Here is a 17,793-nt window from a genome sequence, read left to right as displayed (position 1 = left end):
TATTTTAAGAACGTCATTGTTTGAAGTTTTACTTCTTTTCCTGCTATTTCACATGTACTGTATAGTAAAGAACTTGCAAGAGGATAAAAGAGCGCGATAGCAAAACTCGGGAAACCCATCGACGGGGTCATCATATTTTGTGCAGATTTTCGGCATTTTACATATTTTGTTGTTAAAATGTCCATTTTAAAAATACACATTTAAAAATCTAACTGGCTTATGTTATGTTTTTTAAGTAAATCAGTGCGAAGTAATAAAGAGGCATGTATTATAAATGCGTTATTGTTTTATTATGTACAACGATTTCTGGTTAATAGGGAAGGTTTGATTGATGTTTCTGTTAGTTTCTTTGTTGTTTTAAAATGTTGTATTTGTTATCTGAGGCGTCTTGAAGCTAAATGTTAAATTTATTATTCTGGTCCTCAAGTTTAACTGGAAACTGAAGAAATTCGAATTAGGCCCTCCATGGATCCACGGCATCCAGCAGTGTAGCGCCTACCAGATCATCACACCGCCTCACAAAGTGGTTCCACCTCTGTGTGAATGCTGAATTATAAATATACATTTTTATGTAAATGATTCGTATCCTGTTGGCTAAATATAGATATTTATTTAACAGCAAGTTGGGTTATTTTGTACACACGTTTACGTTAGGTCGTGACGCATAACATTCATTTCACGGATGATCCAACTTTAGATATTCGCGTACCCAGTCTTATCCGTCAAAAATAATTATGCTTTTGAACTAATGCCTTTGGTTCAGCAGTTTAGTATAATTTGGAACAATTGTTGATGCGCTATAAAATGTAAATGAGTTTATTTAAATACTGGGATTGCAGAAAAATGAGTAATAGCTGTAGTACCGTAGTGATATCATATTAGAAGTTGCAGTAAGCAATCGTAGTAGCAGTAGCATTACCTTCACTGCAGATAATAGTTGTTAGTTGTAGTAAATTGCCGCAGAAATCGTAACTAAAAGAAAGTAAACAAGAAATATTTCTTACAAAAAACGCTGCTCGCTTATTGAAAAATATTTTTTATTTCAAATGTTTTTGAATGTGTCATTTTATTGTCACATAATAGATAGTTATTTTACCTGAAAAAATGTAATTTAAAGCAACAAATACTTAAATTGTCTGTCAGACAATGGTTTTTGGGTTTCTTTTCATTTTTTATATGTGAATAAATATTAATTTTTTGTTACAGAAGTGAATACTCAATTTCTGTCACTTTAGTTAATTTTATTGCTAAGGTCAAATCTGGGGGTCACTTCATCACCCTAGATATTTCAATTGTGAAGTATCCTATTACAAACACAAACTTTAATTAACTGTTTCGATAATAATTCAATGAATATCTGACACTGACAGTGAATATAGGGATTTGTAATTTTAGCATGACATGTCCTAATAGACTCTTTCCCAGCCGTTTTTTTGGGTCCACTGTAGCAGCTGGAATTAATAAATCATAGTGGAGTTTCCATTTTCACAAAACTGTCTGTCCTTAGAACTATAACTGCTGCTTGCTTTAGCTTCTGATTGAGTAGTCCTAATGGGACGTAGCGGGCTAGAGCAGCAGCGTGAAAATGACACGCACTGTAGTGATATGTTGGTAGTTGTAGTAGCAGCAATAACAGTACCAGAGCATGCAATAGATAGTGGTTGACGTTGTAGGAGTAGTAACAGAAGTAGTATGAACAATGATGGATAGGAGTTGCTATTGTTGGGACAGCAGTAACACAACTAATACAGTAGTGCCAGTATCGTGATGCTAGGCCTATATAGCTGTGGTAGTAGCAGCACCAGTGCCGTAGTACATACCAGCAGCAGCGCTGTTGCAGTATGCTATCGTAGCAACAATAATAATTTATCATTGATAATTACAATACCGTATAGGCAAACTAATGTGTATGGATAAAGTTATGTAAAAGATGACTTATGCTAAATCATTGATAATGACTCATTGGTAGATGACATGTCATCATAAGACTACCTAATTATAGTTTAACCTGCCAGCTTACCAAACTATTGAGTCACTTATCGTAGGTCTTCTGGGAGAACGGCAAATATTTATATTTTCTCGAGATGACAGACATTGACGATCGTTCAGTAGGCTATTATGATATCGATGATTCGTCTGATCATTTTAATAATTGTAAGGTCATAGAGATTTGTACTTGTACTTCTGTTGTTACGTTTTCATTAAATCAATGATCATCGTGATTTTTCCTATTAATTTCTTCTGAAATAACCGTGCCGTTAAAGCTTGGTTCCCACTAGAGACGAAACTCAAGGACGTAAAGAGATGATCAATGACACGCCTTAACATACTTTGTTGGTCTTTGTCAACAATCGCGTGCCATAAACATTTTACTGTATTGGTAGACCTCCTAAACCGATAATGTGTTATTATTTATAAGCTTTCGGAGTTTTTTTTATGTGTACAGAATACGTATACAGTACCTCCATATCCTAAGCATATGCTTATATACTTATGCTCATCTTCATATTATAATGACGCATTATACCGTAAAATTAATTCTTAAATACTAAAAATACACTTCTCCATTAAAAGGCACTAAGAAAGGAAACAGTAGTGAAAAACATCAGGTATTTTTACAAGCAAGATGGCACAAACCTTACACGCAATGCATCGTTGGACTCTTACCAGGCTAAGCGACCGGGGGAGTTAATTAGCCGTGTAATAGTTTAATTTGAAAATGAATTTTATGTCTTCCGTTCCACTCTTGCGCGCCTCTCTCATATAATTTAGTGGGTTTAAATTGCCTTACTTTTCACTTAAACCTAGAAAAACCTGGTACTTTTAATTCACTAAAAATACCACGCGTCTGGGGGGAAAGAGCGTGGGTGTTTCAATTCTCTCGGTACATTTTGGTCACCAATTTTCTTAATACCCCTTTCACATCGCATAAGTGATGCCGTTCATTCAGTATTAGAATAGAGGAATTGGTTCTACTGAACGGAAAAGTGATATTTCGGTGTAAAAATCCGCTTTCGAAAATCAAACTTTAAGTTTGCGCTGTCTATAACTGTATGATTTGTAATGTAAAACCAATAATATATGTTGTGTATTCGTTGAATGGAGAGAATATTGAATTTGTAGAAATGTGACTATTTTAACTATAACAGTAACGTCCTGGCTCGTCAAACTATTTCAACTCATCGTGCAATATTCTCACTATTCAACTCATAACGATTAGAAGTTAGATACATTGAGGAGCTATGGTATGCTTTGTAACTTGCCGATGACTAACACTGTACCAAAAGGATGTGTTTTTTTAATACATTGAATGTTAAAATCTGTTCAGTTTGTTCCATTTTTGGCTCAATGTCAAATCCTAATGTTTCCATTATTATTGCATCAAAATCATCAGCCCGTAGAGTTTAGAGTGGTTTCAACATGTCTTAGGCCTAATTATTATTATTTTAGTATCAATTTTATATTATGATTCCAAGTTAAAATCGAGTAAAGTTTGTTTTGATTACCATAATTCGTGTTCAATGTTGGTAGGGAATAACATAGATTCTATATTGGTATTGGTTACCGCTCGTCTGTGTAAATTGGGCTTATATGCCATGCTGATGTAGACATTTAGTGAGTGACGTTGTGAAATTGGTAATTGCAATTGTCACATAAGAAGAAACATGAAAGTTGAAGTCCTGTACTCCTCAAGAGACCTACCTCATTTCTAAATTGATTGAAAACAATACATATAATGACTTTACAAAAGAAACAAAAGATGAATACATTTGTAAAGAGTTTGATAACACGCTCGGACAAGTCGAACTAAGGCAATCCATTGAGTTTCCTCCAAAGGCAATCTAACAACAGAACGCCTTGCCAAAATATGAACTCGTAACAGTCTCGTATGTATGGCTGCACAAATACCAACGATATATTCTCTGTCCGGTGTCTGTTAAGGGGCGTAGCCACAGGCAAACCCTTTGATCTCCGTAGCTTAGAATCATGTTGTTAAGAGGAAGGTGCGCCTGTTTTTTTTTTCTTCATCAACAATTTTGTCTAACCGGCAGATTGATGTCAACAATTTTGTTTAATCGTCATGATATCAACAACCGGACGGAACCCCAACAATGTTGTCTATTGCATTCTTCTCGGAGACAAAAAATCAAATAATGTCATCAAAGTTCATCAATTCACAAGGGCGTATTAATATTATTACCTTCTTAGGAAAGTGTACCCGTTGCTATGTTGCGAAAGGTCTCCCTTCCCTTTACCTATATGACAAGAATATCCACCCTTGTCAAGGGAATCAAACAGCTGAATAACAGATTATGAAAAATAGTTTTATTTTCCACATTTGAAATATGAACTTATCAATAGGGGTGTCTGTGTTCATTTGTTGGTTGTTTAGAGAGTACGTTGTACTTTCTTCTTTCTAGGTACATTTCTGACCACAAACATATCTGTATTACCGTACGGTCACGTTTCTAAGATTGTGTGAATGAGTGAATTCCCTTATACTCATCGTTATGTATTGCATGATATACAAAATAACAGTTAATAGTTAAAATAAACATCATCGTTATCTAAGTTTTAAACGACTTTTAGGTTCAGTAATTTTCAATTAAATGAAATTTTGAAAATAAACTCGGCACAGAATAAAAATCTGATAATCATAATTATCTTTAATGCATACTTATCAATAGGGGTGTCTGTGTTCATTTGTTGCACCCTGGCCAGCATTATCTTTGGGGTGCCTCTGTCTTGGTTGTTGTCTCTGAGCACCCGGTCGTCTGTGGCAAGGCAAATGTGTATCCTGCTCCTTTGTTTGGTCACCTAGGTAGGGGTCCGGGACCGCGACAGAACGACAACGGATGGGGACCCTCCAAAGAAATTGCATTTTATTTGTCAGGAATTTGTATGATTTATTTCTTTTTTATTTTTAAATGCGCCTTGAGCACTCTGGAGTGGTGTGTGCGCTATAAAAATCTTATTATTATTATTATTATTATACTTATACAAATATTTCGCTACACAAAAGAATGCAGCATTATATTTAAGTTTCTTTTTTGATATAAAATGTCTAAAGCCTGGTCCAAGTAAGTTGACACAATGCGTTCGGGCGATCCATCGCGTCGTACTATTATATATCCACGTGGAAACCAAGCTTTAGTTAAAACGTGACTTATCAACCTAATGAAAAATAATAATGTAGGCCTATATTATATTTTATACCAGTTTTATGTTAATTATTAAATCAAGTATCTTAATATTGTTGTTAAGTGTTTTTGTTTTTCTACCTTCATCCAGTTTTCCCTCGACTTTGTTTACAGAAATTCGTGTGCTGCTGCTAATGGAAATTATAGTTTGAATATTACCAGCACATGTCTAATGACATTTAGGAGCTGCTGTATGAAATTTATTGTCATTTAGTACATAACTATACCGGGACCTTCAACTGTATAACCCGGTTAGGTTAGCGTCAATTTGGTGGCCTGGTGGTCTAGCCTAGGCCTATAACTAACCCCTGAAACCTACATTTATTACTGTTGATTTACGGCGTTGAATTCCGTAATAAGAGTGTATTCAACAACCCTACATTTTGTTGCCGAAACAGTATATGGGTGCCTATTTGATTTGCCGATTGAAATAAGTACTCTACTATGGTGTCAGTTTCACTAGAAACCTATAAAGTACAATTAGCTCCACACGCAATAGTCAAGTTCAAACGTTCTGTGTGATTTAAGTGGTCACTTTATGTACTCGAACGCTAAATTAACGAGTAATAACGTCAGCAAATTGCAGAAAACTATTTTGCAGAAATTCGTGCACCTTTTTGAAAAACTAATTTACTAAAGTTTGCAAACTATAGGGAATAGTTGTTGTCCTTTGCAGTCATCCAGATAGACAAAATCATGCTGACTGAATGAAAGAAATGAATTTTACACAAACTTCTTCAAACAGTGGTAGAGTTTGCAGCAAACAAAAATCCGGTAAAGTTTGTTAATTTAGAATAGATAGATATATTTAAGACGGTGAAAATATCCAAACAACAGGGTGCTTGCGACTACCTGGAAATGAACTAAGTACTGTCATCCGGGATAGTACATTGACACAGGTGTGCCACGTGACATTGCAACCACTGATTATCGAGGTGACATGATTGTAAGACACAAGACCACGCAATACGCAGAATTCCAGCTTAATCGCATCCTTTGTGAATGTCACAATATAATTCAATTCGATTTTAATTGGTGAAATTTGTATTACATAAATGTTGACCTCGCGGGGGGTCATCATATACACCGTTTATTGCAGTGGCTGCTTCATACTTTCACATTGTAACAAACTAAAACTATACATTATTGTAGTAAAAAATGTGCTTACCGTAGAATAATTTTTGAGATTTTCATTTAATCGTATCATTAACAAAAAATTGTGTTAGCCTATACATTTATATTTGTTTTCTTATATGCTGCTATTGATTTTGTAACTATAGACAAGAAGGTCAAATTTAATTAGCAAATCGTCATCACAACTATTATCACCGCTGTCATTATTTGCCTCAAATTAAGAGCTGAAGCATATTATACTTTGTATTAGTATCACAACCATCATAATCCTCAGATTCATTCCAACAATCATTACCGTATTATTTTTAAATATTTTAATTTTGTCCGGTCATTAACCCGAAGTTCAATGTTCTCATAATTTTAATGCAATACCGCATTATGTCCGAAACAGATCAATATCCATTGCCAATGTCAGACCGTAGCCAAAATATACTAAATTGCCTATATACCAGCCGTGAGCTTTTATTTCGAAGAGTTTAATTGGACGGAAGTTATTCTCTGACGTCACACACGATGTCAACATATTGCTTCCGGTTAGTGCTACGTTTTTATACACCGAGTGCCGCTTTAAATTGAAGTATACACTGCCTTTTTTGATGATGATTGACTGGAACAATATTGTGTGACTGGGGTAAGATAATTAACTTTGAAGTGCGGTTTTCTAGATTAATTTTGATTAATTTTAAAGTAGTAAGCCTAGGTAATTTGCTATGGTTAACTTAGGCGAGAATTTCTATGATGGGAAATGTTTATTTGCGGCGGATAGGTCACTTCCATTATATCTGTTTTATTTCAGGTTTGGGTTGATATTTATTGTGATAAAACAAAATATATTTCAGAGATTTAATTCAGGAAGGAAGTTTTGTAACTAAATTTGGTTTACAAACATACAATAGCAGGTGCTCCAAAAGTATTTTGCCGAATTAATTTTTAAATTATCGTCTACTTTATGTATAACCTATAAGTCCAAGTTCAAATTGAAAATATAAAGCTCTGTCTACACTATCAAATTAGTTTGACAAACAAACTGTGATATGCCCAAATATGGTAGTGATATGCCCAAAATAGGGTTGTGATATGACGTCATCATGTTCATGTGCACATCACATTATGACACATAAAGTATGATAGTGTAGACAGAGCTTACGTCTCTAGTGGGAACCAAGCTTTAGACTCATGTAATGTTGTTGATTCACGCTTAATTCCATATTACATTTCCGATATTTACTTTGAAATGAGTTTGATAGTATATACTTTAGATGAGAATGTCACACATAGGAGGAAGTTATTGGAATACTTTTGAGACTCCTCAATCCCTTTCCGATCATTAGCTGAAAAATATTTAATTAATTAATCACATTTTGTGTCAAAACAGATATTTTGGTTAAAAAAAATACATTTGGCATTTTTGTTTTGTATTTAGTTCCAGCTGTTGAGATCATGTATGTGTAATACTCTCTTAACGTAAATGAGTGAAAAAACCACTCTTTTAGAGTGACTGTTCACACTTTTTTACTCCTGAAAGAGTGAAAACCACTCTTTGAAAAAGTAAATTGCTTCATTCTTTTTAACGAGTGGTTTTCACTCTTTGAAAAGAGTGAATTGCTCCACTTTTTTTAAAGTGTGGTTTCACTCTTTTAGTACCTTCATTCTTAAGAGTGAGTTTTGCTTCTTTGGCCTTTACATGACACAAATTCCGATTATTCAATGAAAGTAATACGTACAAGTACGTGTCGTGTAATACGTACATGTAGCCATACACCATTACTGAAGTACGTGTCGTGTAATACATACATGTAGCCATACACCATTACTGAAGTACGTGTCGTGTAATACATAAAAAATACCCTTAAGCAATAATTAAAATAGGCGACACAAATTATTATATTCGTAATATTTGTAGTAATGTTGCCAGCCTGGCGGTAACAATTTTAAACTGACCCAAATGATGATCTTCAACAATTTCTGGACAGTTCAATCTAAATATATCCTTTTCTGGTAATAGGGACAACTATTGACTTTTAGAAATGTGTTGATTTTAATTCAGTAGAACCGATGCTTTGGGACACCTATATTCAGAGGAGATCATTGTTTAAGGAACATTTTCTTCTGAAACGAACGAGGAGAAATTATGGTCAAAGCCATAATTATAATAATAATAATAATAATAAAGAAACTTTGTGTTACAAATTTGTCCCTTTAATAGAGGTTCTATTGTATTTGATTTGTTAATAATAATAGCTTAATATTTAGTGATAGTTTACTTTTCAATCACCAGTCTGAAAAGGCTCTAGGCCTAATAATGCAAATGCTTTGTTTTTCTATTTACATTTTTCTATTCAATATACATTAAAAAAATTGTATATTATGTTTTTTATTACAATTGTTTAACTTAGTAGGGCGCTTTAAGTGCAATTATCAGTGTTATTTTTTATGTCTGAGGACCCCAATGGAAATAAGTTTTCTTTTAAACTTTCTTGGGTTATTTCTCGTTTCATTCTATTAATACTGCTATCTTGTGCTTTTTTTCTGTTATGTTTGTCTTTGTATTTTTTAGTGAACCGAATAAAACTGAACTGAAATGTTCCATAAGGAGTGTCCCCTGAGTAGGGGTGTCACAAATAAAGGGGGTTTACTGTAATAAAATCTGCCATATGTAGGCCCTATGAACACGTCATAAATTTAAAATAAACCCACACATGACAGTCAGTAATCTAGACGTTCTCCCGTGGTAGAAGTTCGTGTGTTAGGACAAAAGGCATCGATTAACTAAGATATCTAATATGGTTGTCATTACAAGTAACCATGGGCCTATAATAAGTAACCATGGGCCTATAATAATATACTGTGAAAACCGATTTCGCTGCTGGGGTGCATGTTTCTATATTCGTTTGACTGATTACGCGAGCGTGTCGTAAATATAAACATGATTTATTTTAGTTCCCCGCATTTCAAATTAGATTCTTGTGAAGTAAAGTTAGTAAGGTTGGATTCTCACCTCTAGAGTAAGGAGTATAATTTATACATTATCATTATTATGTTATAAATAATCCGATGTTGTAAAAACATTATATTGTAGTATATAGTAGAACTCCGCTTTTGGACACCCTTAACCCCCCCCCCCCCCCCTGCACACTTTGTGAAATGAACGAGAGACAATGTGTTTTGTACAGCAAAACCTATAGGCCTATAACACACAATTAAGGGGAACTTTGTTTGTTCCAAAGGTGTCTATCTAATGTGTTCTACTGCACTAAGATAAATACAGATTCAAATTCAATGCGTACATGGTATGTATTATCAACATAAATAAAGACAAATGTTTTCATCTGGTTTGATATTAACTATCTGTATATAATTGCTTGCCTTAAACCATTCATGTCATGACCAGATGAAGATTTGTTAGAAACAAGTCGAAACGTCGCACACGTACGTATTTATGAATGGTTTAACGTAAAGAATTCTATACAGATATAAAGACTTTTCCCTCAGCGTGCATAGACCTGCTGGTACCGAATTATGGTTGTCTGTCGTCGGTCACAGGGTTGGGTCCAGCTCACGTAATGGTCCGGTCCTCCTGGTAAAATGGGCATAATATGTAGCGTGCTTTAAATAATTATGTATAAAATAACATTTACGATACGTTTGTGCAAGTTCCCTCAGTTTTTGTGTTGTCAGATGAGGGCGTTAGGCATATTATTATTTTGAAATGAAGCCGGTATCTGTCAGTTAGGATTTCAGTTACATACATAAAACATTAGAAATTAAAGACAAACATTGTATATTAGGGAATAACACATTTATTCTACATTTTTATTACCGTTACCGCTCCTAAATTGGCCTTTACGTGACCCTCTATTAGTTTATAATCATAGTATAGGCCTCCTGTATTTATGTATGTATTCCTCTGACTGTGTTTATGTTCGATTGAACATAGTATCTCTAGTTTAACGATTGTTTCTCATGGAGCTTATTCCAAATATTTGATCCGTGGATACAAATATAACTGAATGTGAATTTCGAAAGATGGGTGGTATACACATTGTGTATTTCTAAGCGTTTAGATTACAACTTTGATTAGATTAGATCGATTATATTAGCCACCAAAATGTGTTCGAATGTTAATGTTTGTCGATGCGCTAAACAGTTTAATTTAATATGATTAAATATGAACTTGTATACCTAATATTATTGAAATTAAACTTTTACAATTCCACCACAAATGCGACGACTCGACTGCATCCAAAGTTGTTACTTAACTGGCTTCATACGCCAACCTCTCCACCTGATTGGTGAACTCTTTTCAATTTGAAAAGCTCCGCCCACAAGGGGCGTATTTTAGAGTATAGTCACGGTATTTTGTCAACAGTGAATCAGTGAAGGTAAAAAATGAACTTGTACAAGCAAATACCAATCAGTCGAATAGGGAGTCAGACGAACGAACTTTTGTGTCTCTGCCAAATACAGGAGGGAGAAAGAGAGAGAGAGAAAAAGGTTGAAACTCCCCTTTCCTGCAGATAATACCACGTGATTTATAATTAACATCTTGCGCAAGGAATTAATACGAGGATATTTAGAGAGCGTCTGAACGTGTCATTTAAGAATTGCATTGATCGAAGAAAGGACAATATTTTGAAGGAATATATAAGGTTTTACATAGGATTGTATTTCCTTTTTCAACTTCTTGTCTGCAAGACCATCTATACATATATATTGATAATATTTATAAATTCGTTGACGTAACCACGGTAAGGTGTCCTTTTCTGAATCTGATCTGTATTTAAAGTTTTGGGATAAATTATTTGGTGTACTTGGAATTTTAACTGTAGTGGAGCAGTGCTGGATTAGTAAGAGTAGTTGTGAAAGGCATCCTAAACTTTAATGGATGTATTTTATTGCAATGTGTTTCGCTATTAGAACTCAATTCATGCCCGTTTCGTAAACATTTTAGTTTTTGTTTGTGAAGGCACATTGTTTATGTTATAGATTTAATAGGTCTTCTGGCACACAGACCTTAAATACTTGGATAATACAGTATAGTTTGTATAATGCAGTTGGATGTTAAGTGAGTTCCTGGAAAACTTTTGAGGTTTGAGCAGACGTTCCAATGGTGTTTCAGAAAGAGATGGACATCACATGTCAAAATGATTCTACCGCCGTTACTGCAGTAGCGTACATTTTTTCCAATTTACTGCAGTTACTTGAATTTGGACACTCCAGAAGAATATAATTTTTTTCAACTTCAATTCGTTTAGTCAGTAAATATGAATAATGGAAATGTACCAAATCGGCGTTGACGTCACAAGAAGACACACGCGCGCGCGCATTCAAACATCGGCAGACCAGTATAATAGCGGTTCACTTTTCGGCTCAATGTAAAATGATGACTTATTATACAATAATATAATTACTTCACTTACTGCAGTAGAATCATTTTGACATGGTCTACAGAAAAAGAAAAGCGTATTCAGTCGTGCGTATTATTAAATTAGCGTATTGGTGTAAAATTGTTTAAATTTCATGCCAATTATATATATTATATGCTTGTGTTTTCAATGGTATTTTGCGAGTGATTATGTCAAGTGTTTATTTATGTTGTGAAGTGACTTAGCAAAGAACCTATAAAGAGCTTGCAATTTTAGTCAGGGATAGTAATGTAGATAGCGTACTGCTATGTCATTATCCTGTAGAATTGTCCAGACATGGTACCATGAGACTATAGGATTAACATTGTCATTGATTAATACTAGTATAGTACTACCGATAAATTAACAAGCGTTGTTTCGATTATCAGTATTTCACTTGAACTTTTGAAATATCTCATGCTGGTTTCAAAGCTTTACCATTCATTGTGTTTCTATTATATTATGCTTAATCGTAAGATGTTTTCAAAATTTAGGTTTATAAAGGTTCCTGAAGTTAACAAAAGATAAAATAGTTTATATAATGTGTGCCGTATCTAAAGTTTAGATTTGATTTGAAATATCTTTTTCAATTTAATAGTAGAACAAATCTTTGCGACACTATTAGGGGACACTTTCCCGGAATTCCACCAGCCAACTGTAGGCAATCTTCTATATAAGGGAAACTTTGTCAGAAAGTATCCCTTAATAAACAATTCATTTATTTAACAACATCTTTATACAGATTAAACAATCAGGTAAAAGAAAACATGAATTGCATTGTGGTCCTGTACAAAAACAAATCAGGGGAAAAAAATGTTTAGTTTTGTAAAACAAAAATTGTGTTTGTTTCGTTTAAATAAATTAGGTAAATTGATTTATCTGATTTAACAAATTAATGGACAAATATTTTCTGGAAAAAGTTGTGATTAGGATAATGATATTTGTATTATAAATTAAAAAATCTAATTGAATTATAACATTTCTTTCGTCATAATATTGTACAGATTTCCTCAAATATATTCAATTAGATTATTCCAACCGCACTGAGTAACGATCGTTATATAATTTCTTTATTATTAAGATGCAGTAAATTATGTCAATTAATCTTATTTTTGTATATCTGTTCTAAATCCGGACGAATATAATTCAATCGAAGACTGATTTTTGTATCAATCTAAATCGATTGAAACCTTAGTACAAATAAAATTAATTTGTCTGTCTGACTTAGCATGTTGATTAGAATTTCACTCTTTTATAGAGAATCTTGTGTTTGAACTTTTTCATTTTCTCACCCTCCACTTGGGAATGTTATGCTATCCTGTTATTTTGTTATAATCTAAAAATTTAAACATAACATAACATAACCATATATCTGGGGAATTATGTAATTCAGTGAGTAGGCCACGGATTAAATTAAATATCACTCCATGTCACGAATAGTTGTTGTACTCTTATAAGAGTTGAAATGTATGTTAGAGTTTCGTTGTAACCTGTCTGTAGCCTAATATTTTATTTAAAGCTCTGTCAACATTATCAAACTTTATGTGACAAAAAATTGTGATGTGCTTATATATGGATATGCTGATGTCATACCACATCCATATTTAAGCAAATCACTACCATATTTGGGCGCATCACATTTATTTTGTCAATCTAGTTTGATAGTGTAGACAGAGCTTATGGGGTGTTTTTCTGTGTAATGGTTTTTTAATGCGTGGGAAATGAATTGAAATGGTTTCCGTGTGTAAAAAACGAACATTCCTTTTATGTACGTGTTGATATTTGATACTGATAATACAAAAATGTTCACAAAATACAAAGGATATTGTCTTCCCTTAGGGAATGCAGTTTACTGTTTACTATGCCTTATTTAGGAACCCTCTTTTGGGAAACCTCGATTATGGGGATAATTTCCCGTAACCAGTGGGTATGAACCACTATTTAAGGGGCCACCTTCGGAACCCAACGAAGTATCCCCTTAAGAGGGGTGTCCCCTTAGTAAAGGTTTGCTGTAGTGATATACATAATATAGTTGTTCAACTAGTGTAAATATGTCTACTGGATAAAGATGTCCCGAAGAAGTGGTCCTATGTTAACACTATACCGACGAAGGTGTCCCATTGATATAGGAATTTACGGTGTACTGTATGGTAATTTGTCAGTTAAGTGTGTAACTTCTTGTTCATTTACAGAATATTGTTCAGTTTTGTGTTGTATTTCAATAGAAATATGGTAAGATAGAGAAAATATGTTTGCACTCGGGAGTGAATGAGCACAAGGGATGTAATTAAATTAAATAATGCCTGTTTAATTAATGTGTGTGCCTAATCATGATTACATTGAGAAAAGATACAGGCCTAATATAGTGGTAGAGACACTGTTGTAAATCAAGATCCGCATAGGCAGAGTAAATAAATTAAATAAAAATCAGGTGGGCCGAAATATGCCCCTATCATTTTATAAAGGAGACGACGTACCGTAAATCACTTTAAAATCAAATAGTGTTTTGTGTTCATTAATTTGATTGAATACAATCATAATTATTATTATTACATGCGTAGTGTACACATAGCTAATTTACGTTTTGTTAGTATTAATATTTTTTATTAAATTTAATTAACTGAAATTCAAATTATGCTAAATTGTAAGCGGTAAAATTAATAGGATAAGTGTATTCATAAGATTTTGGTAGTTTGGCAAATAATATATCATTACTGTATTATCATTGTGTATTATCTCTACAATAGGTCTACTCGCTCTTTAAGTTTAGATTAGAGAACGGTTGTACGAATCTGTACATCAGAGAGATATTTGTTATATATAACTCTTCTCGATATGATGAGATTATGTTCAAAATACAACGCTGGTTTTATATTTGAATGTTTTTGAACGTGTCATTTGCATATTATTAATATTATTCACATGAAATGTATATTATTCTAACAGTCGTAAACACTCAAAACATGAAATGATGTTAGTTTTAATTTAATTAGACAGTAAGTTGCTAATTGAGATTGAATGATTTATTTTTGAATGACCCAATGTGTCCGTAACACTTACTGTCCTTACTGTAGGCCCTACCCATGCGTTAATGTGTCTCAAAATTATAACAATAAAGTTTGGTTCCGAATAAAACGAACGAATTCATTTGACCAATCACGTGGATTATTAGAATTGTTGCTTGTGATTGGTTTAATTACTTGCGCTGCTCGTGCTGGGACCTAAAGCTTGTCTACACTATCAAACTTTATGTGACAAAAAGTGTGATGTCCCCATATATGGACATGATGATGTCATATCACTACCATATTTGGGCACATCACTACTATATTTGGGCACATTACACTCTAGTTTGATAGTGTAGACAGAGATTTAGCATACATTTGGTTAGGTTGTCAGGCCTACTTTACAGGATGATACTAACACTTTGACTGTTTTATTTTTGTTACAGACAATAACAGAATAGCAGTATGTATCGGGTATTGGTGTTACTCGCCTTAGTGGCCTTAAGTGCCTGTATTGGTAAGTGTAGAAATTAATAAAATAATTCACGTTGAAAAGTCCAATTTTAAAACGAATCCTCTCTCCTCCTTCTGATCAGTTTTGATTAATTGATTAATTTAGAAACAAAAATTGAGCTTGTTTTGATTTAAATGAAAAATTAATTAAAATTACTTATTTTTTTACTAAAAATAATGTATTATTAAATGTTTAAGTATATCTTTATTGTTGACCTACTTTCAGATATTTAAATTACAAAATCACATTATATTTCGTTAGTAATAAATCCATGCTTTCCTGTAAAAAAAGTTGTTTTATCAAGGTTAACCGGGATAACATTTTTGAACTAAACACTGAACTGTTTTAAGCCATTGTTTCTGGAGTTTTAAGTTAACTGACTAAACTCTCTATAATAAATAATATATATAAATAATCTATTTCAATGGTGTGGTTATTTTAATGTTTATATATATTATATTTATTAATAATTTTAATTGAAAATAGGTAAAAATATATCTGTTTACTATTGGTATATTAATGTTGTTTGTTTTTCTATTCACAGAAGAAACAATTAATGTGCTCAGTGCGGTAAAATTAAGTTCTCGTATGCCAGTTGTAGGTATCAAAAAAGTAAAAGGACCTAATGGGGGAGATCAAGTTGCTTATAAATTTAAGGGTACATCGGCAAATGTTGCCGCTCCTCCTTACATCTTAAAGAACTTTATGAACAATATGAAAGCGGAAGAAGCAGTCCAGTTAGTTGCAACTATAAAACCAGACAGAAACAATAAAGGAACAATTGTGTCCATCGATTCATTGAAAGGCAAAAAACGAATCTTTGGTTTAGTAATTAATCGAAAACAAGATAAAATTCTACTTCAGTACGGAGTTACCAACAGAAACGGTGTAACATCGGAACATACGGTGAATTTGGGCAAGTTAAATATACCAGATAAAGATGCTAACTGGCACAACGTAACGCTAAACATTGAAGGGACGCTTGCAGTCCTTTACATCGATTGTGAACAAGTTGCTTTGGAGTCGCTCGAGACTTTTTATGTCAACGTAAACCCGTCGAAATATGAACTTCGACTCGCAAAAGGACTTGATCGTCGTGATATGTACGACTATAAGGTAAGAAAAAACATGATAGGTGTATCCAAGATAATCGAACAACAGGACACTGAGCTTGCCTTTCCAAGATAGGATCTCATAACACTCCTTTGATCTTATGTCTGGCTACGACACTGGTTTGTACATATTCTCTGTTAAGAGGCGTACAAGTGATCGTGTCGCAGCAACAGATACACCAAATTTTGATCTCCGGATCTCCTTGTTGTATCTAATATTAACCGTAGCTTTGATAAAGTTTACCAGAAAGAGACAAATTATATTTTTTTATTTGACCGAATGAGGGCAATGTAACTCATCTCATAAATACATCATCAGTCACTTTCGTTTTCGATGACTAACAACGTAATTCTATACAATATCAAATGATTGTTGACAATATATAACTACTTTGATTGATGTATAATGACGTTAAAATCCAAACATGTTTATTATTATATGTTTAATCTGTCTTTAACTCCATGATGGTACTATCAAAGAATTTACCGTGTGCCCTAATTGGAGGCATTTTTTTAGAAAAAGAATTTCCTTAACAAAAGGTTACTGAACCGTAAGTTTTTCCATAAGTAACTAAAATGTGTTTATTATAAAATGTGTGCTAGGGGTTAATTTTACACCAGGAACTCTAAACTAAAAGTTCTGTAGCGTTTTGATAACAAGCAAACAGCGTTATAAATGATGTTGGGGGTCACGACATGTCATATAGCTCCAAAACGAACAAAACTTTCGATCCGCGACGGTGTAATAGACAACAAAATATCTATAATGCTGTCAATACAATGTAATCAATGATATATGTCTATTATATAAAACAAATATAAATAATAATATATATTTGGTCGGAGCATTTTCTATTTTGTTAAATGTTGATATTCTTATGTGTTCTTATATGTATGTAGACCAACGTTCTTTTGTTTGGGTGTTTTTCCGATTTCTTAACTATGTTGCTTTTCTGAATCCTTGACTGCAATTATCCATGAATTAGTGCTGGTGATCGAGTGCAGTTCCGTCGCTAGCTAGATAGTGAAATTAAAATACACTGGATCTTTGCGATTAGTAAATTTTGTGAAACATGTGTCAGAAATTTAGATAAGAAAAAGAACAACTTCCCGATTTTTTTTTATTCACAATCATGGTGAATTTGATTGTTTTTCTCAATCATATAGAAGGTACCGTAAAGCTGTATAGAATATGCTGTAGATAGGCCTTTATATAAAAAAATTAAATTTCGGTAATAATGAAACATGAAGAAAATATATAAATAAATATATATATAACAACCAAAATCCAATAATTAATGATCCGTTTTGCTATGTCGTAAATCGCTGTAAAGATAAGATACGGCAAGTTACTGCATCTATGTAGGCTCCTTAAATCATTGTACAGTATTTCTAAATGTTGTGTTCATTTTGATGAAAAGA

General features: G+C 33.3%; 1 protein-coding gene across 3 annotated transcripts in view; it reads left to right on the top strand.

Moving 5' to 3' along the window:
- Positions 1 to 17,793, top strand: part of LOC140060761 (thrombospondin-1-like) — a 37,449-nt gene that overhangs the window by 2,245 nt on the left and 17,411 nt on the right. Inside the window, exons 1-3 of one of the 3 annotated variants that reach the window (XM_072107104.1) lie at positions 10,753 to 11,083; positions 15,192 to 15,262; positions 15,804 to 16,375. In XM_072107104.1, the coding sequence (XP_071963205.1) occupies positions 15,211 to 15,262; positions 15,804 to 16,375 (624 nt within the window). In that variant the 5' untranslated portion in view covers positions 10,753 to 11,083; positions 15,192 to 15,210. Of the gene's footprint in view, positions 1 to 10,752; positions 11,084 to 15,191; positions 15,263 to 15,803; positions 16,376 to 17,793 lie in introns of those variants that run through there. The other 2 variants (XM_072107102.1, XM_072107103.1) reach the window with 2 other exon arrangements.

The sequence above is a fragment of the Antedon mediterranea genome, chromosome 10 (genome assembly GCF_964355755.1).
Source record: "Antedon mediterranea chromosome 10, ecAntMedi1.1, whole genome shotgun sequence".
Lineage (NCBI taxonomy): Eukaryota > Metazoa > Echinodermata > Crinoidea > Comatulida > Antedonidae > Antedon > Antedon mediterranea.
The sequence above is the reverse complement of the archived record's forward strand: the minus strand, read 5'-3'. Positions and strand labels throughout refer to the sequence as shown.